Raw genomic sequence first — 24,187 nt, 5'->3', positions numbered from 1 at the left:
AGCTTAAGTATAAAGTTATCTAAATACTTACGCTTCTTTTGAATGAATGTAAAATTTATTCAACCAAAAACCTCTTTGTTACAAAATATCCATACTTAGATCAAGCTTTCGTTTGAAATATTTCTTTTGGAAGTATTTCTTTAAAACATCAACTTATTATTTGATTTATTTAAATACAATTTTTATTTAATAAAGCAATATATTGATTGTAAACAACAAAAACACACAATATTTATTTCTAATATATAGAAGATAGAAGATCCAAAAAATTGATTTTGCAAAACAATATATTTGACTGTTAAAAAGTTGACTATTAGTTTAGCTTCAAAATAAAAATTACTAATTATAAGAATGTATACATTAAAGATGTAAACAAAATATTTAGTTATATAATATAGAATATGTCTTAATTTTTTAAAAAACTATAAACTATTTCATATAGCAATTTAAATTTTTTGGTTTTTAATATAGTATACATAAAAAAAAATTAGAATATTTTTTTGGTCAATTTTGGTCAACGCCGGAGTCAGTCAACCGGTGTATCGGAATTGTATGCTTATGGTGTTAAACAAATGACGTCATATACTTGTGATTATGCATGTGGTCATAGCAATCTTTTTTCCTAATAAATACGTAGTCAAGGGTTTGATGATGAATCATTTCCATTTTGAGCATGTTTTCTTTGAACATATCCACTATGTTCTATATTCCTGAAGCAATTCTATTCTCCCATGCAAAGATGGCAACCTGAAAACACATAACTTCAATATTATAGACTTGTTCAGTCGTTACTGTTCTTATATTGGTATTCTAGCCATTCGACACTTGTTACACGAAAAAAGTATATATATAGGACAGATAAATGACATTAAATAAATATTAAGCTATAGATCACCTTCCAAAAGCCATATAATCAGGTGGCTAATTAGTCGCACCCGTAAACCAAGGCATTAAGAGTTCGACTCCTCTTCCTGCGTGGGAATCAACCAAGCTACATAATGTTTTAATTTTTCCAAACTACAGCAAATTTTACATTATCGTTTACAAAGAACATACACTTCCAAATTCGAAATTAATTAGGTAAGAATACAGCGATAGAATCGAGCTAGTTTAAGTAAAGAAAGCAAAAAATATCAAAAATAACAAAACAAAAGGTACGTAGAAGATTTGAAGTCCTACCATTAATTCATCGTACAAATATGGTCCAACCTTCGGTTTTGGTTTTCTGCCTTTCTCCATACCGTAAAACCATTGAAACTTTATAATAGTTATGTATTACGTTTTACACATTCATCTCTGTCTATTAGTAGTACTTGTTAATTTTAAAACATAGATAAATTTTTAAAAAAATATATATAGAACACAACACAACCACTATCTTTATTTTATTAATTTTGTCATCTGATCGTACAAAAACGCTTACCATATATAGTTTGCTAATTGATTTCTAATTTTTGTTTACCCCTTAAAACCATATCTAGAAATTGCAAACTTATTGAGATTTTCAAAACTCTTCTTGGAATCGCATGAGGTTAACTTTCTTCTTAAAGTGAATTTTGCTAAATGGAAATGGCAATGCATGAACGATGCATGGCAAGGCAACCCATTTACATGTCTGAGTTTTTTTATTTATTTTTGTTCTTTTAAAAAAAAAATCTTTTGTTTGTTTGTTAAAGAGTCTTCACTAATGAGAAAAGGAAGCAGATTGGGCATGGACTTGGCAGCAGGATATATAGGGGAAAAGCGTTGGTTTGGCCGCCAATATATAGTTGGCGGCTGCGAGAGAGATTTGTGCGTGATCACCACCAAAGTTCAAAACCGACTAGTCAGCACAGCCATCTCCGGTAAGTAAGCTGAAGGTTGGCAGCAAGCCCGACCATGCAGCAATATCTCTACCAAAGAAAAAGGCAAGTAAAATCTCAGCTCAACCCGTGAACACACTCGCACAAATCAACATTCTGAACAAGACAAATAAGGACGGTGAGAATATAGTGTCTCGTAGGATTTTTTTTTTTTTTTTTTTTTTTTTTTTTTGTGTGTGTGTGTCTCGTAGGATGTTATAATGATTTTCAGTTTTTCACGTGTGGAATATTTAAACCAATAAAGACAGCAAACTTACATTGTACAACTATTAAAAACATCGTACATAGTATATGGTCCTAACTAATTTAGTTTAGTTTTTGGTTTTCTTTGTTTCTCCATCCCGTTAAAGTTATAAAAACTTTATAATAATTATTTATTATATATTCATCGGTATATCCAAAGGCGGATCTACATAGAAGGGTGTGGGGTCAATTGACTCTTCATTATTATTATTTTTTAAATAGTAATACATATATTAGTTTAGTAAAAATTTAGTAATACATATATTTAATAAAAAAAAATGTCGTATCTTTGATGCTTGGACTGTTGAAGTTGGTTTTGATTTTGCCTATTCCTACTGCAATTGTTGAGAGATATTTTTCAGTGATGAAAATTGTGAAAACTCATCGACGAAATCGGAATGGAGATCAATTTCTGAATAATTGTTTAGTTTGTTTCATTGAAAAGATGTATTTTTATCTATTACAAATGAAACTGTGATGATATGAAAATTCTTAGAATAGTTTTGTAAGATGTTTTTATATTTATAGTTTATATTAAAAAAAAGTTTTAGTTATGTTTTGACCCCGATAAAAATAATTCATAGATCCGCCACTGGGTATATCAGTAAATCTCTAGGTTTTCGAGAGGTTGGTAATTTTAATCAAGCCCTTCTATTTCTATATCTAGCTAGAATGAATTGAGAACTGGAAGAAAAATCATGAAGATATTATTCTAGGTACAGATATACTTAAAGCTAAGGTTTGAGGCATGAAAGCTATTCCAAAGATTACGGCAAAGTTTATCCGGTGCTTTAGCAATCTCGGAATATTTACAAGCTAATGATTTAAATCCAGTTCAAAGATGCTCCATGTATCAGAATGTTATGGATTCGATCAGCCATATGTATATGCTTTCTTAAGTTAAATTAGAACAAATTTACTATAGAAATTCAGTTGGAGACTTTAGTAAATAAAAATTTATAAGAAAATCTTAAAAGTCTTCTATGTGTTTTTTTTTCCCTGATATATTCAAGGCGTGAAACTCATTATAACAATTAACAACTTTCTTCTACTTCACATCTCCTCTCACTTACAACGTCTTTTAGTTTTTTTTTTTTCTGATAATATATATTCCACGTACACGTGAAAGTCATTATAACAACTTTCTTCGTGCATATGGTCCAACCAATTTAATTACTGATTTATCTATTTATTACATTCATCAGTACATCTCTAGGTTTTCGAGAGGTTAGTGATTTTAATTTTTAATCAAGCCCTTCTAGCTAGCTAGTATGAATTGAGAGCTGGAGTTTTGATGAAGCTACTTGACGATCTGTATACAAACAAATACAGATATACTTAAACTTAAACGGTTTCAAATTTTTGTTACCTCTCAAGCCTCTTGAAACCAGAGTTCAATTTTATTATTTGTTTTAACCGGATAGATATATCTAGACGGGTGCAACACGGTGAAAAGTGGAAGCTGGTTATTATCTTGCTTAAAGCTAAAGAGTGCAATTTTAACATCACAAGAACAAGACTCTCAGTCGCTTAAAGTTAAAGTTTGGGACATGAAAACTATTCCAAAGATCAAAAAGACATTACTATAGAAAAATTTATCCCGTACTCTAGCAATCTCGGAATGTTTACAAGCTAATGATTTAAATCCAATTCAAAGATGCTCCCAATATCAGAATGTTAGGGATTCGATTAGCCATATATCCTTTCTTAATTTAAATTAGAACAAAATTACCAGAGAAATTCAGTTGGAGAAATTCAGTTGGAGACTTTAAATTTGTAAATAAAAATTATAAGAAAAACTTAAAATTCTTCTAGGTTTTAATTTGTCTGATACATTCCACGTGTGAAATTCATTATAACAACTTTCTTCGACGTCTTCACATCCCCACATACAAATCTTCTAGGTTTTGGTCGATAGACGTTAGTGAGTACATTAGCAAGAAGGTTAAAAATGTGAAAAATGTAATTAGTAAAAAATAAAAAAGAGTATCAATAAATAGTTCGTAGCATTACTCCACATCCCATAGCTCTTCACCGATCTAAACCGGAAATTAAACTGACTTCACCCCAATTTTCGATATAAACTTCAATATTTCATATTTTTCGGAACACGGGCGTTACAAATATAATTCATGTGCTTTTGCTAGGACATCATTCTCGGACCATCCTCTTAGCGCTATCGTGAGCACCTATCCATTTACCCAAATTTTGGTTCACATATTTGAAATGATTTCTACACGAAACTCCATCACGTGGAGGATCAAATGAGCAATTCTCATTACAATACTACCTCAATATGATTCACTCTTTTGGTTTCTGCCAACAATATTGTCTGTTCCTTATTTAATCCATCCACTCAATAGCACCAAATTTTGCTCAGTCGTCCATTTGGGGTTTTTCCAGCGAGTAGAGGTTGAATCTTTTGTTTTTGGAGTGGCTTCAGCACTGTTCATCCCTCCAAAAGTTACTTGCATAGAAAATCTGGGAAATTCAATTGAACACTTTCATTACTCGTTGGAGTAAAAGAATAAGGAGATGGTTGAGATGAATATGGCATCATTGATCCATAATATGGATTATAGTTTGGAACAGATGACGGGATTGAAAAATTTGGTGGAAAGCCATAATTTGGGATATTTTGGGATTGGTTGAAATAAGGATTTTGATAATTGTTGGGATTTGGAAATGGAAAAGGGTAATTAGTAGAATTTTGGGTAGAATTGTTGTTGGGATCCATTCCAATAATAATAATAAACTGATATAAAGAATAGTTATTTAGAAGAATTAAAATATAGTAGAAATGATGGTATTTTTTTATCAAAATAATGAACCAAGTCTCTATTTATAGAGTTAACAAAATAATGAATTTTGATATAAAAATTATTTTATAAAAAAAATATTTACTACATAATAATTGATCTTAAAATGATAAAATAATATCCTTTCACATGTGGAAAGGATCGATATTACAATCAATTTGACAGCAAAGCATTTTCAGAAAAAAAGGTACGTACAAGATTTGAAGTCTTGCCATTAAACCATTGTACATATGGTCCAACCATCTTAACTTCGGTTCATTGCAGGTTATAAACGACTGACGAGCAGTACTAAGCCATAGTATTCCAAAATTAAGGTTTGTGAGCTAAGTCAACAAAAAAGTGATAATCGTTAAACCTATAAAAAAACTAAAACTTTTTAAGTAATGTAAATAAAAAAGAAATACGGTAGTTGCCAAGAAAATACGTAAAATAAGATGTCGATCAAGCTAAAATTTAGTCAACAACTTTTTCCGACTTCACATCTTCTCATTTACAAGTCTTCTAGATTTTTATTTTCTTTTTCTGATAATATTCCACACGTGGAATTCATGATAACAACTTTCTATCACGTCTTCACATCCCCACATACAAATCTTCTATGTTTTGGTCGATAGACTTTAGTGAGTAACTTAGCTAGAAGGTTAAAAATGTGAAAGTGTAAATAGTAAAAGTAAAAAGGAGTGTCAATAAATAGAGAGTAGCATTACTCCACATCTCATAGCTCTTCTCCAATCTAAGGGTAATAGCACAAGAGTGAGGACTCTCTCTCTCTCTTCACCTTTTTTGTCGACATTTTCTATTCACACGTTATGATAGTCCGATATGACTTCATCCTTGCTTTCGAATTTCACTTAGTTTTGCCATGCATCCATTGTTGTTTCAACTTATTGTAGTTATACGTTATCACCAATAGCAGTATGTTCATATAATTTTCAATTATGCTGAGGTAATTAGGAAGTACGTTAAAAAAAGAATTTCATGCACTCCTTGGAAGATATAGAATACAATAATATTCTCATAGTAAAAGTGGGTCGGAGATGTCAATTTATTGTCTCATTAATGATGCGTAAAAAATAGATTTTGTGTTACTACTTCTTCCAATGTTTTCTTTACCAAGTGTCCATTACGTTGTTCCTTCTTTCTTTGTGTGTCTCTGAGATAGGAATTTGAATCTTTCAGGTTTTCACTGAAGTTAAGATATCGAAGCAATGTCTGAGAAGATGGGACCCGTTGGTGGTAGCATGGGAGGTGTATTCGACGATGATGTTTACGATGGTGTGAAGAAAATAACTGTTGGAAAAGACATTGACTGTGTGTCTTATATCAAAATCGAATACGAAAAGGATGGAAAATTTGTAACTCATGAGCACGGGACGATTCGTGGGGAACTGAAAGAGGTAGTATATATAAACATCCTCACATTGTTTTCATTCGGTCGGGTCGGTTCTTATATATCTACCTTTTAAAATTTTATTAATTGTTTGTTTCTAATGGAAAATCAAATCTAGTTTGATGTGGATTACCCGAAAGAATGTATCACATCCGTTGGTGGAAGCTACGATCATGTTACCCGCTATAACGCGGTGTTGATCAAATCGCTAATCTTCAAAACTTCTTATGGAAGAACTTCCCCAACATTCGGTGATTCATCTGGGAAAGAATTCATGCTCGAGGGTAAAAATGGGGGAAAGCTTATTGGATTCCACGGACGCTCTGGTCAGGCTATTGATGCCATTGGTGCATACTTTTCTCTAGTTGAAAAGACAGCTGCTATGGGTGGTAACATGGGAGGTGCATTTGACGATGGTGTTTTCGATGGTGTGAAGAAAATAACTGTTGGAAAAGATACTGACTGTGTGTCTTATATCAAAATCGAATACGAAAAGGATGGAGAATTTGAAACCCTTGAGAATGGGACGATTCGCGGGGAACTGAAAGAGGTAATAAAAATATAGTGACTTTGTTTTTTTAGTCGATCGGTTCTTATCCACTGTTTAAATGTTTATAAAATTTTTGTTTCTAATGTCAAATGAAATTCAGTTTGATGTGGATTATCCGAATGAATGTATCACATCTGTTGGTGGAAGCTATGATCATGTTATCCGCTATAAGACGGTGTTGATCAAATCCCTAATCTTCAAAACTTCTTATGGAAGAACTTCCCCAACATTCGGTGATTCATCTGGGAAAGAATTCATGCTTGAGGGTAAAAATGGGGGAAAGCTTATTGGATTCCACGGACGCTCTGGTCAGGCCATTGATTCCATTGGTGCATACTTTTCGCTAGTTGAAAAGACAGCTGCTATGGGTGGTAACATGGGAGGTGCATTTGACGATGGTGTTTTTGATGGTGTCAAGAAAATAACCGTGGGAAAAGATATTGATTGTATATCTTATATCAAGATCGAATACGAAAATAATGGAACATTTGAACGTGGACATGGGACGATTCGAGGAGAACTAAAAGAGGTAATATAAATAACTTGAATTTGTTATTCTTGAGTATGTTTTTACCAACTCTTTTAAAAGTTTTAATTTTTTTTTTTGATGGAAAATGAAATCCAGTTTGATGTGTCTTATCCAAATGAATGCATCATATCTGTTGGTGGAAGCTACGATCATGTTAATCGCTATAATGCAGTTCTGATCAAATCTTTGTTCTTCAAAACTTCTTTTGGAAGAACTTCTCCAATATTTGGGGTAAGTCCAAGTGGGACAGAATTCAGGCTTGAGGGGAAAAATGGAGGAAAGCTTCTTGGATTCCATGGACTCTCTGGTCAGGCTATTGATGCCATTGGAGTTTACTTTGGAACCGGAGGAATTTAAAGAGGAGGGTTACAAGACGGTTTATTGGGTTCATCAGATCTAAGTCCATGCCGTGTCTATCTATTATCACCAATAAAAGACTTACTCTAGTTTCGTAAAATAAGGTACATCCTTTTGGGTCATTTGCAGCTCGAGTAAGCATTTCAGCTTTTGTTGTGTTTATGTGTAAAATAAGGTCCATGCTTTGGGATCATGTGATGTTATCTTTCCAATATCGTCTTTTATCTTGGTTCATTTTTGTGTGTGTGGGTGTTTTTTGTGATGAAGTTAAATCAAAACGATCTAATATATCACTCTTGTTCACTCTGGCGTTCATGTTTCTTGATACACCAATAAATGTTCCGTTCTTCGCATATTTCATAATAAAAGTTTCTAAGAATTAATGATTTAAAAACCCAACAGCATAAATCATTACAAGCTAGTTACACAACAAAATAGTACTGCCAAACTAAAATGGTACAACCTCAAGTCCGTTGTTTGCCAATCCTGTTGGTCGAAACCTGTATAAACCCAAGCAAGTAAACGGTAATTGGGATTAGACTGAGGGAAGAGAGATGATGTCTGCGGCCAACTTAATTAATTATGGCATGTTTTGTCACTATATATTAAAATTGGGAAAATCACATTTTAAACCTTCATATTGTCATTGAGTATCACTTTAAACTTTGAGATATTTTTACTAACACTATAAAGCTTTAAAATAATTTCACTATTACTTTAAACCTTAAAACTAACTTTCATGTTTGTACCGTCACGAAAGATGACAAAACAGTAATATCTGTCAACGTGAAATAGTTAAACTATGCTGGTTTGATTGAAATACTTATTTAATTAATTTAATTTAATTATTTATGACGATTGATTTTAAAATAATAATAATAATAAATAAAATAAAATACTGAAGTGACTTAAGTGCAGTGACCAATGGTAAGTCCTTAATGCACAAGGCACCATCACACTATGGATCGAGTCCCACTCCCTACGAATATAGGGATTTGGCTAATGGGCAGACCTGTTGTGGCCTAATGGTTGACAAAAAAATAATAATATTTAAAATACATAAAAACAAAAAAAAATGAAGAATCATAGGTAAGGTTAAAACATTTTACAAATGTAAAATTGAAGACGACAACAAATTTAGAAGATTCATTGGTTTCCAATGAGCAGTCAATCGATTCGAATCAGAATCCAGTGGAGATGCGTTTATTAAAAGGATTAATAATGTGAATTGTAACGTCGTAAAAGTTTTGTCTACAATGAAGATGAACATAAATTTATTTTTTATCTTTTTATTTATTTATAAAACCTAAAACCAATTAAAATTTAAATTAAACCAACATAGTTTAACTATTTCGCGTTGACGGATATTATTATTCCATTATTTTTTATGGTGGTACAAAAAATGAAAGTTAGTTTTAAGGTTTAAAGTGTTAGCAAAATTATTTTAAAGGTTCAAAGTGTTGGTAAAATCATTTTAAAATTTTATAGTGTTAGTGAAATTCTCTCGAGGTTTAAAGTGCTACCTAGTGACACTTTGGAGGTTTAAAACGTGACTTTCCCTATTAAAATTATCTTTTAGAAGTATTCTTTTTATAAGTACTTCTTATATATTACTAGATAATTGTTGAAGAGAAAAAATCTTAAACCCTAAACAATTTTTAAATAATATATAAAAAAAAATATTTGTTGAAATAAATATATAAATAATTTTAGTTAGAGAAAAAAACATATTTGTATTCATACACTTATTTATATTTTTATATTTTTAATACATTATAACAATTATTACAATAATTTAAAACTAAAATATACCCCACTAAACTTTTGTCAAATATTCATCATTACAAATACTATTATTGTCAAATTTTAAAAACGTTTCACAACTTATTACAAAACATTGTACATGTAAAGAATTCATCAAAGCAACATATAATTTAGTAACCACGTATAATTTTACTGTATATTACACCATTAAAAATATGCTCTTAAACCCTAAATTATTTTATTGTTAAAGTATGCTCTTTATCACCACCTATAAAATGTCTTTTAAACAAATTATATGTTGCTTGGCATAATTATAGTTCTTATAATTACTAAAATTGTTTTGTGACATAATTTTTTTAACCATGATTTTTTTTTACTCCAAAGATTTTTTGGATGAACAACTGGTGAAAATTATCTACTCTATTACAGTCATTTTATGACCAACCTAATCAAAGTTGAAAAATTGAAAGAAAATTAATATAACATATTAAAAATAAAAATTTGAATATTCTAATCATGATGGTATATATAAAGCCTTAGATAATTTAGATATACAAAATAGAAACTTTATAAACAATCAAAAAAATGATATATGTCATAATCATGTTAAGGATCAATGTCTTATTTACTCCTTAGAAGTATCGCATTGTACCAAAACTACTTAGAACTATGACCTCATCTCAAATATTCTCGAATCGTAAGTTCTCAACTTATTTCTACCCCAATCAAAAGTTCTCATATATTTCTCTATATACCTGGATTTAAACGGTTTACAAAGCAAATTCGATAGAAAACCACATAAATCAGGTTTGAAACCAATTTTAAAATGGTTTACCGTTCCAACTTCCCAAATTTCAAAATCGCTTCTCAATTACTCGACCAAGAAGCTCTTGTTTCATTACCGGATTCTGATACTAGGATTTTTGTGTGTCCCAACAGGTTCAATTAACCTTATGTGTTTTAGTACTTAAGGTGTCAATCCAAATGGGATGGTTCTAGCAATCAATATGCAATCAAGAAGTCACAAGTTAAGCCAATCCAAAAAGAGTGTTTTTCTAACAATCCTAGAATGGGCAAAATACAAAATGGAAATGAGTCACAAAACTAGAAACGAAAATGTATGACAAGAAGCGAAAATGAATAAAAACAGAATCGAGTCTAAGCATGAACTAAAAAGCAAGAAACGAAACAGTCTCAGGAATGTAATAAAAATCAGAAAGAAAGAGGTCCTAAGGATGGGAGTAATTGATGTCGGTGGAGTATCCTAGTCTATAGAGTGTTTAACATGTCACAAGCAAACAATCCCTAAACAATGAACATCTCTTCTTAGCTAATCCAATCTCTTGACAGAAGCTACTCAAACTCAACCACTTCCACACCTAGCTCTCGCTAGAGAAACATGATCAAGCATGGCATGACAAACAAGTTCATTCACGTCAACAAACATCCTAGACAACTAATCTCTTAGGCTAGAAACGTAAGTCTCTGGCACTAATTGGTCAGACGTTTCATCGAACACCTTTTGGGTGCGGAAATGTCTAAAACCTAGTTTCAATTGATCAGAGAAAAAATAGTAATTCTAACACTAGCCCAGAAGGGAATCATAAAAATCAAAGCTTAAACACCCTACATCCTAAGATCCTCCACCTAATCTATCCCATCCTCAAGAACTACTACACTACTCAGATCCGAAAATCATCATCAACAATACAAATCCAGAAAACATTGAACAAAGCATAGTAGATAGATAGAAATGAGAAGAACAAGTTTGTAGAAGAAATCAAATGCAAATACTCAATGTATTAAAAGAAATCTGGATACAAAGTCTGAGAACGTTTTTGGAGGCTAGGTAAAACCTTAAGAACAAAATGAGATAAAAGATCAGATGTCTTTGCCAAGAATTAACAAAACGTATTTATAGTCGAGACATGTAAATCCCTAAAACTTAAAACGACAAGGTAAGGTGTCGGTTTGGGAATCTCCTAAAGCGTGTGAAACCAAACATATGCGATCGAGTCACGTGTCGTCTCTCCCTGGGGTGCGATCGAGTGGAACGGATCGAGTCGAGGTCATACGACTCGAGCTGAGTCGAGTGGAGGTGATGCAACTCGAGCTGGGTCGAGTGGAGGTGATGCGACTCGAGCTGGGTCGAGTGGAGGTGATGCGACTCGAGCTTGGTGTATATGTATCCACTAAAACGATGATAACGCTTGAACCACGCCTCCGATTGACTTGAAATAAACGGCGTTGGAAAGATGACTCGATTGTCTACAACTTTGATGAAGACGTAGAAATCTGAATCCCTCGACCGGTGGCTCGAACGGCGACTCGAACGGTGCGACTCGAACGGATCCAGTGGTGGCTCGAGTGGGTGACTCGAACGGTGCGACTCTCGACGATGTTGGCTCGAACGACGTCGACTCGAACGGTGCGACTCGAACGGCAACTCGGACAATGTGTTCCTGACGTCTCCTAGATACCTGAAATACTCCGAAATGCACAATGTAATCAAGGATGATGCAAGAACTACCTAACTATGCAAAATATACAAAAGAGGCTAGAAATTGATGCAAAACGACTAGTTATCCTAGCTAAATGCAAGACAAATACATGCTAAGCAGAGACAAAATATAGACATATCAGATTCATTGACATTATCCAGAAGAGAAAACTTTAGATTTTGACCAAATACATCAACCACCGACTAATCTTCAAAGCTTATAACACTACTAACTGTAGAATCACTTTTGGAATCTCCACCAGTGTCTCCATCCTTGATTAATTTAGCGAGCTTTATATATTTTGATTCCATTTCATTGCATCTGATGGTTTCCATTGAAAACCCGCACAAATAAAAGACCCACAATAGATCGGCAAAATTATATCAGGAAAAAAAATCAAATATCAAAATCGCTTCTCAATTACTCGATCAAGCAGCTCTTGTATCAGTACCGGATTCATTGACATTATCCAGAAGAGAAAACTTTAGATTTTGACCAAATACTTCAACCACTCACTAATCTTCAAAACTTATAACGCTACTAACTGTAGAATCACTTTTGGATCCTCCATCAGTGTCTCCATCCTTGATTAATTTAGCAGGCTTTATATACTTTGATTCTATTTCATTGCATATGATAGCTTTCATTGAAGAACCCACACGAATATAAGACCCACAATAGATCAGCAAAATTATATCAGAAAAACAAAATCAAAGATTAAAGCTTTTGATATAAACATGTAAATTTTATATAGATATAATTTTATTTTCTTAATTAGTTGTTCCTATTACGCTTCAAAAATAATAATTCTTTTGACATAACTTATGTTATTTTTTTAGATTTGTTATTCACTATTTCTTGATTAATAATAATATACATGCTTAATGAATTATTATTTTTGTTTATACATGTCAAAATCTAATAGAAAACACATAATATTTAGGAAAAATATATTAGTTTTGTCAATTTTCCTTTTTGAATTAGGAATTTTTTTATAGATATAAAGATGTAAATTTTATGTAGATTTAATATTATTATCTTAATTAGCTGTTTTGAAAAATAATAATTTTTTTACACATGTTAGCATCTTATCATTATACTTGACACGTGTCATAATCCTATTAATAATTAATTTTGAAAACCCAACTTTATATAATAAAATATACATCTCTCAACTATTTTTTTTAGTAAAGAAGATTCGTCGGAATCAAAACCTTTCAATTGTTTTCAAAGCAAAAAATTACTTTGGAAGCTCGTTAGAAGTTTTGAAATTGATATCACAACAAACCAACAACTAATTTTCTGACTAACAGTTTTGCAAACTAATCTTCGTATTTTATTTCGTGAATAGTTATAAACTTGATCAACTAATAACGACGGTGTTAATTAATAGTGTCTCGAAGGGATGTTACAATGAATTTCACATGTAGAATATTTAATTTAAGTAAAGACAGCAAAAAAAAAAAAAAACACCTAAAAAAACAAAAGGTACGTAGAAGATTTGAAGTCCTACCATTAGATAATCGTACATATGGTCCAACCTTCGGTTTTGGTTTTCTGCGTTTCCTCATCCCGTTAAAACATAGATTAGAAAGAAAAAAAATGAGAACATGCACAACCACTATCTCTTTTTTTTTTGTCAACAAAAAAATCAGCTCAAATGAGCCAATTTGAAGGAAAGTTGTTTACAAACAAAACAGGATGTGGAGATAAGCATGCTTGTCGTGCCAAAGAATCCGCTTTAGTATTTGCATTACAAGAAATATGAAATAAAGAGAAAGAAGAAAACTCCTCTCGATCCGTCTTGATTCCATCCAAATAAGTTGCAAAGGCCGGCCAGTCATGAGGGGAAGACACCATCTTCACCAGATCCAAGCTGTCCGTAAAGAAAGCCACATCGCGGAAATCATGGCCAATCATGAACCGCATCGCCCAACTGAAAGCTTCTACTTCGGCATGTAACGGAGATAGACTGCGCCGGTAATTGGTAGCTCCTAGAAAAGGTGACGATCCTTGCGAAGGAGTACAAAACCATCCTGCACCTGCAAAAACATCGGTCTCTTTCCAAGAGCCATCAACAAAGCATCGATAACCGGAGTAAACCAGTGGAAGGGGGGAGAGACGCCCTTGTAACCGAGAAGTAAGAACCACATGGGAGGAGATAACCTCCTCACCCTCGTCTTCCACCTGTGCTTTTAGCCAAGAGGACGCTTCCCCTTGCGCTACGCGCACAATGTCATCCGGTCGTTCCGTCTGATTCTCAAACACACAAGCATTCCTTGCTTTCCATATATACCACATTAGCGAAGGGAAAATCTCTATCTGAGAATCCAGATTCGTAGAACCCAGAAAGTGATCTACATTATCATAAATAGAGTACGTCCGAAAGTGTTGAGGCCCCACAGGTACATGGGACAAAGCCCATACCTGGCGGGCTAGCGTACAAACGCAAATAGCATGATTAATAGTCTCCACATCCGCCCCACACCTCATACATCCAACATCACAGTCTATGCCCCGCCGTCACAAATTAGCAGACACCGAAATACTGCCCGTTAAAACTTGCCACATGAAATGTTTAATTTTTGGTGGACAAGTAACCTGCCAAACCTTAGCAAGAAGAGGGGTAATCTCTGGGCCACACCCATGAGCCTGGAAAGTGTTAGGAACACCCAGACGTGCCAATGCATACCCTAACTTAACCGAATATTTACCAGATTTTGTAAAATGCCACCCTAAAGAGTCGCTATCAAGGCGACATCCACGGGAGACTTGAAGGGAATAGCCGCTATCAAGGCGACATCCACAGGATCGAAATGCTCAACGAGCCGATCTCTAAGCCAAGTATTCGTGTGAGTATCCATGAACTGAGTCAAACGGAGAGTTGGGTCCTTAAATGGACCGTTACATTAAGCTGGTCTTGGGAATTGAGCTGGAACCCAGGGATCAGTCCATACATAAATGGTGTCGCCTGAGCCAACCCGTTTAATGAGCCCTTTGTTTACCAAAGATCGAGCAGATATGATACTAATCCACCCATAGGAAGGAGAATAGGACCGTATTGGGTCCATAGGATTGGAATTCCGGTAATACCGACTTTTGAAAACCCTGGCAAACAGTGAGTCCAAAACCTCAATCAGTCGCCATAATTGTTTAGCCAACAAATTCGTGTTAAAATCATCAACATCCCTGAAGCCCAGACCACCCATCTGCTTGCTACAGCAAAGCTTCTCCCAGGCAATCCAATGCATACCCCCAGACTGACCATTAGAACTCCACCAAAACTTCGCCACTGCACTAGTAAGCTTGGATGTTATTGTTTTTGGCAAACGATAACAAGACATCACAAATGTAGGGACAGCCGTCGCAACAGACTTGATCATCACCTCCTTACCCCCTTTGGACAATAATTTGGCCGACCAGCCTGTTGTCCGGCTCTGCAGCCGGTCTCTAACATAAGAAAAAACCTTCGTTTTGGACCCTCCTAAACTCTCAGGAATCCCTAAGTATGACCCCATACCACCCAAGTTTGTTATCCCAAGGACCCCCTGCATCTCCGACCGGACCCGGTCGTCAACAGTATGACCAAATTGGATCGAAGATTTCGTAAAATTTATCTGTTGCCCCGAAACTCCCTCATATTGCTTGAGGATATCAAAAACCACACCACATTGTTCCTTATCCGCCTTGCAAAAGAAGAGACTATCATCCGCAAACAACAAATGCGTTATTGGCGGACACTTATTGGCCACCTTAATGCCTGTAATCCGCTTATCGGCCTTCGCCTTCTGAATATTAGCAATCAGAACCTCCGTACATAAAATAAACAAGTAAGGAGATAGTGGATCACCCTGCCGTAAACCCCTCTCCGGGATAATCTAACCATTAGGTTGGCCGTTAATAAGGACCTTGTACTCCACCGATGTGACACAAAACATGATCCATGAAATCCATATCTCCGCAAACCCCATCTTCCGCAGTAACGCCGCCACGAAATCCCACTCAACCCTATCATATGCCTTACTCATATTCGTCTTAATAGCCATAAACTTCCCTTTACATGAATTATTGGTTCGCAAACCATGAAACATCTCTTGAGCTATGAGGATGTTGTCCGAGATCAAACGTCCAGGTACGAACGCTGATTGAGTTTCCGAGATTAGACCAGGTAAAATCACCTTAAGCCGGTTACAAAAAACTTTTGACAAGACCTTGTATCCCACATTACACAAACTAATAGGACGCAACTCCGCCATCCGGGTTGGTTTTGCCACCTTCGGGATGAGGCAAATATGCGTTTGATTTAACCGTCTGTCGAAAACACCCTCCTCAAAAAACTGATTAACCAAAGACACCAGATCGTCCTTAACAACTCTCCATGCCTTTTGAAAGAACAAGGTTGTCATTCCATCGGGCCTTGGAGCTTTGTCTGGATGCATCATAAATAAATCCCGTCGTACCTCGGCCTCCATGGCAGGGGCCGTCAAACGGGCATTATCCGCCTCTGTAATAACCATGTTGACTTCCCGTAGAGCGTCCTCTTCCCGATAAGCCTCCCTCAGGCGGCCATTGAGATCCGAGATAACCTCCGGAGTGGACAAATCATCGGTATGTGCCATCTCCAATTGCCTTTTAAGATCCTCAATCAACTCCCGACCGTACGGGACCTACGTTTTACGCCATCGAGAAATCTTCCGTCTACAACTAATAATTTTCCCGGCAAAATCCTGGTCTGGGTCACCAGACCAGCCCGATGATATCGCATCCATTAAACCCTCCTTACCTACCCAGCAACGATCAAACATAAAACACCTACGCCCCCGCGGCCTCTTTGCCCCAATGCTGACCACAAGAGGTTTATGATCTGAAGCAATCATAGGTAAGTATTCTGTAACCGTGTCCGGAAATAAATCATGCCAATCCTCATTCCCTAAAGCCCTATCTAGTCAGCACCGTATAGGTTTCTTATCTCGCCAACCCCGCCAGGACAGGCAATCCCTCGAAAAGGGAAATTCCAAAAAACCGCAATCTCGAATCATCCCATTGAAAGAGAGGAAAGAAGATGCAGGACGTAGCTTCCCTCCTTGTTTCTCATGGTTTCTGGTTAATTCATTGAGATCACCAATAATAAACCAAGGAATTGACCGAACTAAACTAATCCGTACCAACCGTTCCCAAACCAAATCTCTGTTTTTAGGAACAGGATCACCATAGACAAAAGTTAGATGTATGACACGTCCCTTATAAACCGCTTCAACATCAATCATTCTGTTAGACTCCAATAAAATTGAAACATTAAAAATCTCTTTATTATAAAACAGAATCAAATCCCCGTTTACAACCCACAGGATCTACTGTTATTAAATTATTATAGCCAAAATCACCTATAAATTTTTTCAAATGAGAAAAAGATTGTTTTGTTTCCATAAGAAATAAAAAAATCTGGCATATGTTTATTCCATAAATCTCTAAGATTCTCAATAGTGACCTTATTTCCGAGACCTGACAATTCCAACTTAATATATTCATCAAACAATATTTGGCTTTGGTGGCTTGGCCCCACCGTGACCACCCTTTACCCCTTCCTGGGCTTTCCGGATAGTACCGGTCACCTCAAGATCCTGGCCTTGAGGAGGAGGTCGTGACATCGCTACCCAAGAACACTCCCTCAAACATTCAATAATCTGAGAAAAAAGAACCGATAGAAAAATGAAAGAAAGAGAACCGAGAAAGTGATGCCTCAACTCAATGATTCCCATAAAGTCTTTATAAAGACACAACCACCAGCAAATCAATCGGATCAGATAAACCAAATATGGAAGATATATCTGTAGGATTCCCAAATAATGAATATCTTCCCCGAGGATGTATGCGATTCCCAAATCCTGAGATGCGACCCTTAACATATACGATAGGCAAAATCCCGTGCCGATACCCATCAACAACCTCTTGAATCTCTGGTTACCCATTTCAAATCTCAAAATCAAACGCAGTCGCAGCCAAAGATACCCAAAACTCTGAATAGCCTCTAGAACAAAACCAAAGAAAGAAAGCAAGAATCGGAAGAACCCAACTATTAATATCCAATCAATCAGAGATACGATCACCTCCCACTGATTCCCGGATCCCAAAGAAGCTAAACCATAATCCTCAATCAACAAAGAAAGTGACTCCCCGCAAATCCACTGCCGCACAAGATTAGTGAGAAAACTCCAAAATCCTAAAGCATCCCTGCAGATCACAGCCGATCTAAGATCAGACCCAATATAATCACAATCCTCCAGATCAATCCTCAAAACCCCAATCAATCCATCCTTGGGGATTCTCCATATCAAACCCCCATAACTCCAAAACGAATATTGCCAAGTAAAACCTCCAAAAAAATTATTTCCATCAACTCCAAATCCAGAAAGGATCTCCAGAAAAACCCAGGAATTACCAGAAACCACCAAAACATTAACCCAAGTCTCCACAAAAAACATCTCCAGGGAACCAAAGCCCTAGAGCGCCGTCGCTTTCATCGTCGCACGAGAGAGAAAAAATGAAATTTAAAGTTCAAAATAATAATATAAGTGATTTCATATCCCACAACCACTATCTCATTTTTATTTTATTTCTAAGTTTGTCATGTAATGGTATCTAATGTTCAAAAAAGTGCTAGGCATTCATTAGACGGTGATCCAATGCTTACCGTCTAGAACGCTTAGTCAGAATTTAGGCGGTTTAGGCGTTTATACTATAAAATAATATATATATGATATTATATATATAATTATACAAAATATGTATATGAATAATAAAAATATTAAATTAAAAACAAAACAATAGATAAAAACATTATTTCAATTCATTTTAAATAGCATATTAAACATTTATAATTATATTTATAGAAATAAACCTTATAAATTTTAAATTTGTGCAATTAAAAATTTAAAAATACACTAAAATGATGATACTACAATTTTAGGCGGTCAAAGCGGTCATTTAGGCGGTGCTATAGCGCCTAGACGGAACGGAGGTGGACGCCTAGAACGCTTTTTTGAACATTGATCGTACCAAAAACATTTACCTTACATAGATTTGCTAATTGATTTCGAATTTTTGTTTAGCCGTTAAAACATACTACGGTTTATTCTGTGGTATACCACGGGACAATTTTTAAATTTTATTTTTGCATATAAATTTTATGATTTTGTATTATAACTTATAAGTAATATGTATTTCTTTGAATTAATTTAATTATGTATGTATACAAAAATATATATATTTCTCGTTTTTAGTTAATTATAATATGAGTTAGTGAATGTCGAACATGATATTTGTTTCTTGAGTTTTTTTTCTTAATTCCCCTTCAACATGATTTGATGGTCACCTCTTGTAACAACATACATTTAGAGATTTATTTTTTATGATGAATTGTGAAAGCCACGAAACAGTATTTTTGTAGGATTATGCTTTCGATTTCATAAAATATATATGCTTATAATATTTATACTATTAATTGGGGAGCACACTTAGACATAAAAAAAAAATAAACAAAATAGAATTCCATATAACGCCCCTATTATAAAGGGTATATCCAAACAGATGTAAAGACATAGTAACCCGTTTACAAAACAAAATATGCAGATCTTATGCTAGGTCAGATTTGATCCATTCGGATCCTGATTAAGACATGCGGATCAGGAATAATGGCATGTGTTGCTTTTCCATTTGCTATCACATATCGAAACTAAAAAACAATAATAAACTCTATATATTCGATTAGAATTATAAGATACCATAAAAATCGTGTTGAATATTAACGACAATATATTCGATTACCATTTTTTACATTTAAACAGGAAGATAAACATTAACATATGTAACATCCGTGAACCAAATATTGGGATTTGGGGATTTGGTGTCGATCGACACCAGCTTTTCTGGTTTGACCAGATTGTTTTAATTCGCGGTTTTGGGTTGGTTTGGGTTAATTGGTTTGTCTAAACCGAGTATATAAGGGGAGAAACGACCCAGGTCGAGGGTTTTAGATGTTTTGTCGCCGTTTGCAAGAGAAAAGAGAGAAAAGTGAGAGTTTGTGTTCTTGAGAGATTTTGGCTTGTTCTTTGTGGTTTTGGGTGAGATCTGTTACCGTGGGAAGGAGTGTGGCTGTTGGGAACGAAGGAGAAGCTTCTTAAGGTGTTGTTCCACCGTTTCTCAATCAAATCTTTCTGCAAAAGAGGTGAGTGCATGGCCATGGCTTATGCTTGATTTGTTGTGTTTTGTGGTGTTGTTCTTGTTTGTGGTGGTTGTGTTATGGTTCTTATAGGTTCCTAAAGCTTTTGGGTGAGTTTGGGGGGGGGGGGGGGGATTGGAGATGATTGGAAACGAAGATTTGATGATCGGCTTCAAGCAGAACGAGTCTGCGGGGTCGGTGTCGGTCGACACCAATTTGTTTGTTGTGTAGTTTCCTGGTCTGTTGTGTTTGTTTGTTGTTTGTTAAACATTGGAATCTCAGTTGCTTGTGTGTATAGCCCAGTAGATGGGAGGATTGCCTTACTAAGTATTTATGATAATACTTATGCATCTCAATTGTTGTTTGTGGTGTGCAGGTATGTGACGTGGAATCATGGCGATGAGGTGGAGGATGATCTAGGGTCTCGTTTGTGTGATGTTGGTTATGTTATTGGAACCTTGTTTAGAGATATGCTAGGTTGATGGATAGAATGGTTAGGGAGGTTATTGTGTTGATGATGTATCGGTTTTTGTATTATTGGTATGTTTCCGTTGTGCTTATGGTATTTGCTGGTTTAACGAGGTATTGTGCTTTGGTTGGTTTAATTAAGTAGTATGGAATGCTTAATTATATATTATTATTATTATAAAAAAAAACGGGTTAGGTTGTTTCAACATATATTTAGTAAGGTACCATAATAGTGAAATCCCGAATCTTGTTGAATATTAACTAATATGATATTAGCATTTAAATTGACAGTAAATGAAATATCTCTCTCTAATAAGTAGTACTTGACATAGCTACTACAATTTCAACTTATAATTCGGACTTGAATTTTTTCTCCAAGTCGTGAATAACGCGATTCAAATTTGATTTTTTTTTCTTCAACTATACTAAATGCAAACCTTTCTAACAAACAAAATCTATATATGAACCTTAAAATCTATAAAAACATAAAATCTAATCTATTGCCTAATTCGGCGTTAACAACATTTATTGCTAAATTTTGTGTTTGCCCACTGATCCTCCTTATAAATAAGTACTACTCTTATTATTCTTGATTCACAAACTTAACCACCTATTACTTCAATAAAAAAAAAATCCTTAAGTATCTTATCCCAAAATTTTATTTTGATCATACTCTATTTAATTTCTGTTTTTTTTTTGTAATATGAAATATCACGTTTTATGTTGTGAGTGTACTAAACATTTGATGTGTTGTGCAGATAATCTTTAAAAAGACAAGTAAACCAATTGTAAGTCTATTTAGAGCTATTCTTATATTTTTGTTTTTTAAATCCATATTTTTGAAGTTCTACAAGTTTTCTAATTTATACTTCAATTATTTATGTCTTAGGTTACCAAAAGACGGTCTTGCTCTAACATATTCTTGAAAGAAGAATTGGTTCTCCTTAATTATACAAGACTACTTTCTTCTACTTCCACAAAACCATCATCGAGCTATTGCAATCTAATGAGGTTTCTTACGACTCTAAAGTTCTAAGACTAAATAGTGTAAAGTGATAAAACCTTTTTCTATTCTTAAATATTATTTTAAAACTCTATTTAGCAGTCTCTAAAGTCACAGGTACTAATGATCATCTTTCATATATAAGAAAAAAAAGTTGGATATCTTTTTCCAAGAGGTGTTTCAAAGTGATAAAAGTTGGGAATATGGTAAGTCACTCTTTACTTTGGATATGATTGTTTATTGGCCCATTCATAGTCACTTTGCTCTATGGTTGTCCTAATTTCAGGTTAGTAGTGAGAATGTGAGATAGTTCGGAATACAAGACTATAAATGTTTTTTTCCAGCAGTTGTTTAAATTCAGTCATCTATGACTTGCAAGAGTATGTCATATATGGCGCACATGCGTGGGAATTTTCTCTGTCTTGCAATATATATATATATATATATATATATATATATATATTTATGTAAAATATTATCATATTCTATGTTTTTGTTACTTTTGATTTTCTAGGTTGTGTTCGATACGGTAGAATATTCTTCAATTAAATGTTCTAATATAAAACTCAAACATATAATTAGCAGTCTCAAATATTTTCTCTTAAGCGTTTGTTTCTTTCATTAATGTTTCAAAAGCTTTGACCACAAAACTAACACGGATTATTGTTTGTGTGCTTCTGTCTCTTACGTATGAGACGGTAGTCTTTCCTTCTCTAACCTATGAGACGGTAGGTATAAAAGTGAGATGCGTAGAAGATGGTAGACATATAATTGAGGTGTTTTGACAAAAAAAAAAAAAAAAAAAAAAAAAACAATTGAGGACCTCAATTTGAGGTGTATAAAAGTGAAGATCTTGCATACATGCTATGCACACATACATTGTCAAATCCAGAGAGACTAATGAAAGTCTTAGCAAATTAGACTATATGTTTTTCAAATTTTCTATGTAATTTTAGGAAAACAACAATCACTAAACTTCTCTTTTTATTTGTCTTTGTAGGAGACAAAGATCCATGCTTATGTGAAAAAGAACAAACATCTGTTTCAAGAGGCAAATAACAGAAGTGAATCCATAGAAAACTTTTGTCTAATGCACTTATCCTTATAATGTAATGTTCATAAAATTTTCATGAGCTAAAGAACTCTCATATGTTATCTTACTATAATTACCTTTTGTATTTCTAAACATACTTGATTTTTTAAACATGTTTTTGTAGATATAACAGCAGACCTTGATATAACTGTTGCTTCCATCCATTTCACTGAAATCGTTTTGCAATATTTCATTTCTTGCTTATCCACCGTTGAAAACTTTCAGAAATGCTTATCAATTTATTTATATAATCATCAAATCTCAAAAAATGCATATGAAATTTACACTGATAAAAATTTTAAGCAAACTCACCAACAATATTATGAAAATTGCATAACTACCGTCTCATAGGTCAGAGAAAAAAAGTCTAACGTCTCATACATAAGAGAAGGAAGCACACAAACAATAATACACACTTAACTTGGCCATACTGAAAGTTGGTTGGTGGTAAAAAAATCTGAATCAATGTCGACAAAGATCTAAAGAAAGAAACAAGATTGAGGGTTGCCAGGGTAAAAAACAAATCAATGTTGAGGAAGACCGGAAGAATGAGTACATTGGATTAACCCTAAACCAGACGAGACTAAACCAGTAGGATACCAATGAAGTAAGTGGCTAAACTTTTGCATTTACAGTTCTATGTTCTTTTTTTGATAAAACCATTTAAAATTAATAACAAAAAATCATCATCTTTATTTATAGAAAACATGTTTTAAAAAAAAAAATTGTCTATCATAAAAAATGTTTTTCAAAAAGTTACATAAAAGTAAATAGTTAAAAAATAAAGAAAGAAATGTAATACAATATAGATGAACCAAATACAAAATAACAAAAATAAAGAAGTGAACTAATGTTGTAATATTTTATTATATCATATGACACACTATGAATTATATTGTGTTTCCTATATATGGGACTTCGGGAATTTTTGGTTCCATCCTTTCCTGTTTTCAATCGGAAATACAAAATTTATCTCATACTTGGAACGTCCTATATTGAGAATGTATTCTGTTATGGGACGAGAATTTGGGAATATGTGTAGTACAAAATGGGATAGAACGGGAAGGGATTATGACCGTCCTAGGTATTTGTATTTGTCTTAAATGGGTTTTAATCAGTTGTATCGGTTTTATACTCAATCAACTGTATCGGTTTCATGAGTTCAATAATAATCTAACCAACTATTAATCCGGTTCAGATATTGATTCGATCGCTGGATCATTCGATTGTAATGTACAAGTTAAAGCTATATTATTTTTAATATTCAAACGTTAATAAACTAGATTGAAACCAAACCAAAAATCAAACTAAATATTCAATTGGTATGAGTTTGAGTTATAAATACTATATCAAAAAAGTTTAGTTACAAATATAATTCCGCACGAACGTG

At 34.1% G+C, this 24,187-nt stretch overlaps 1 protein-coding gene and 1 pseudogene across 2 annotated transcripts; one reads left to right on the top strand and one right to left on the bottom strand.

The window, feature by feature from the left end:
* Positions 1-4,256: 4,256 nt before the first annotated feature.
* LOC147939804 (uncharacterized) lies at positions 4,257-4,842 on the bottom strand (annotated as a pseudogene).
* A 701-nt stretch (positions 4,843-5,543) lies between these two features.
* LOC147939803 (myrosinase-binding protein 2-like) lies at positions 5,544-8,053 on the top strand. Of its 2 annotated transcripts, none has more exons than XM_087463199.1 (5): positions 5,544-5,663; positions 6,104-6,321; positions 6,433-6,864; positions 6,965-7,393; positions 7,490-8,053. In XM_087463199.1, exons 2-5 carry the CDS (start codon positions 6,133-6,135, stop codon positions 7,748-7,750), a joined length of 1,311 nt encoding a protein of 436 aa, XP_087319325.1. In that variant the 5' UTR covers positions 5,544-5,663; positions 6,104-6,132; the 3' UTR covers positions 7,751-8,053. The 2 variants fall into 2 exon arrangements, with proteins under 2 accessions (XP_087319325.1, XP_087319324.1); XM_087463198.1 differs by having other exon boundaries at positions 5,640-5,677.
* Positions 8,054-24,187: the final 16,134 nt, after the last annotated feature.

Source organism: Camelina sativa, chromosome 8 (genome assembly GCF_030686135.1).
Source record: "Camelina sativa cultivar CO46 ecotype springtype chromosome 8, ASM3068613v1".
NCBI lineage: Eukaryota > Viridiplantae > Streptophyta > Magnoliopsida > Brassicales > Brassicaceae > Camelina > Camelina sativa.
Note: the sequence above shows the minus strand (reverse complement) of the source record. Positions and strands in the feature narration are given on the sequence as shown.

Excerpts from the sequence above, each read along its gene's own strand:
- LOC147939803 (XM_087463199.1), top strand. The coding sequence starts at position 6,133 with ATGTCTGAGAAGATGGGACCCGTTGGTGGTAGCATGGGAGGTGTATTC. Across the intron at positions 6,322-6,432 it reads TTCGTGGGGAACTGAAAGAG|TTTGATGTGGATTACCCGAA; the intron begins GTAGTATATATA and ends AATCAAATCTAG. Across the intron at positions 7,394-7,489 it reads TTCGAGGAGAACTAAAAGAG|TTTGATGTGTCTTATCCAAA; the intron begins GTAATATAAATA and ends AATGAAATCCAG.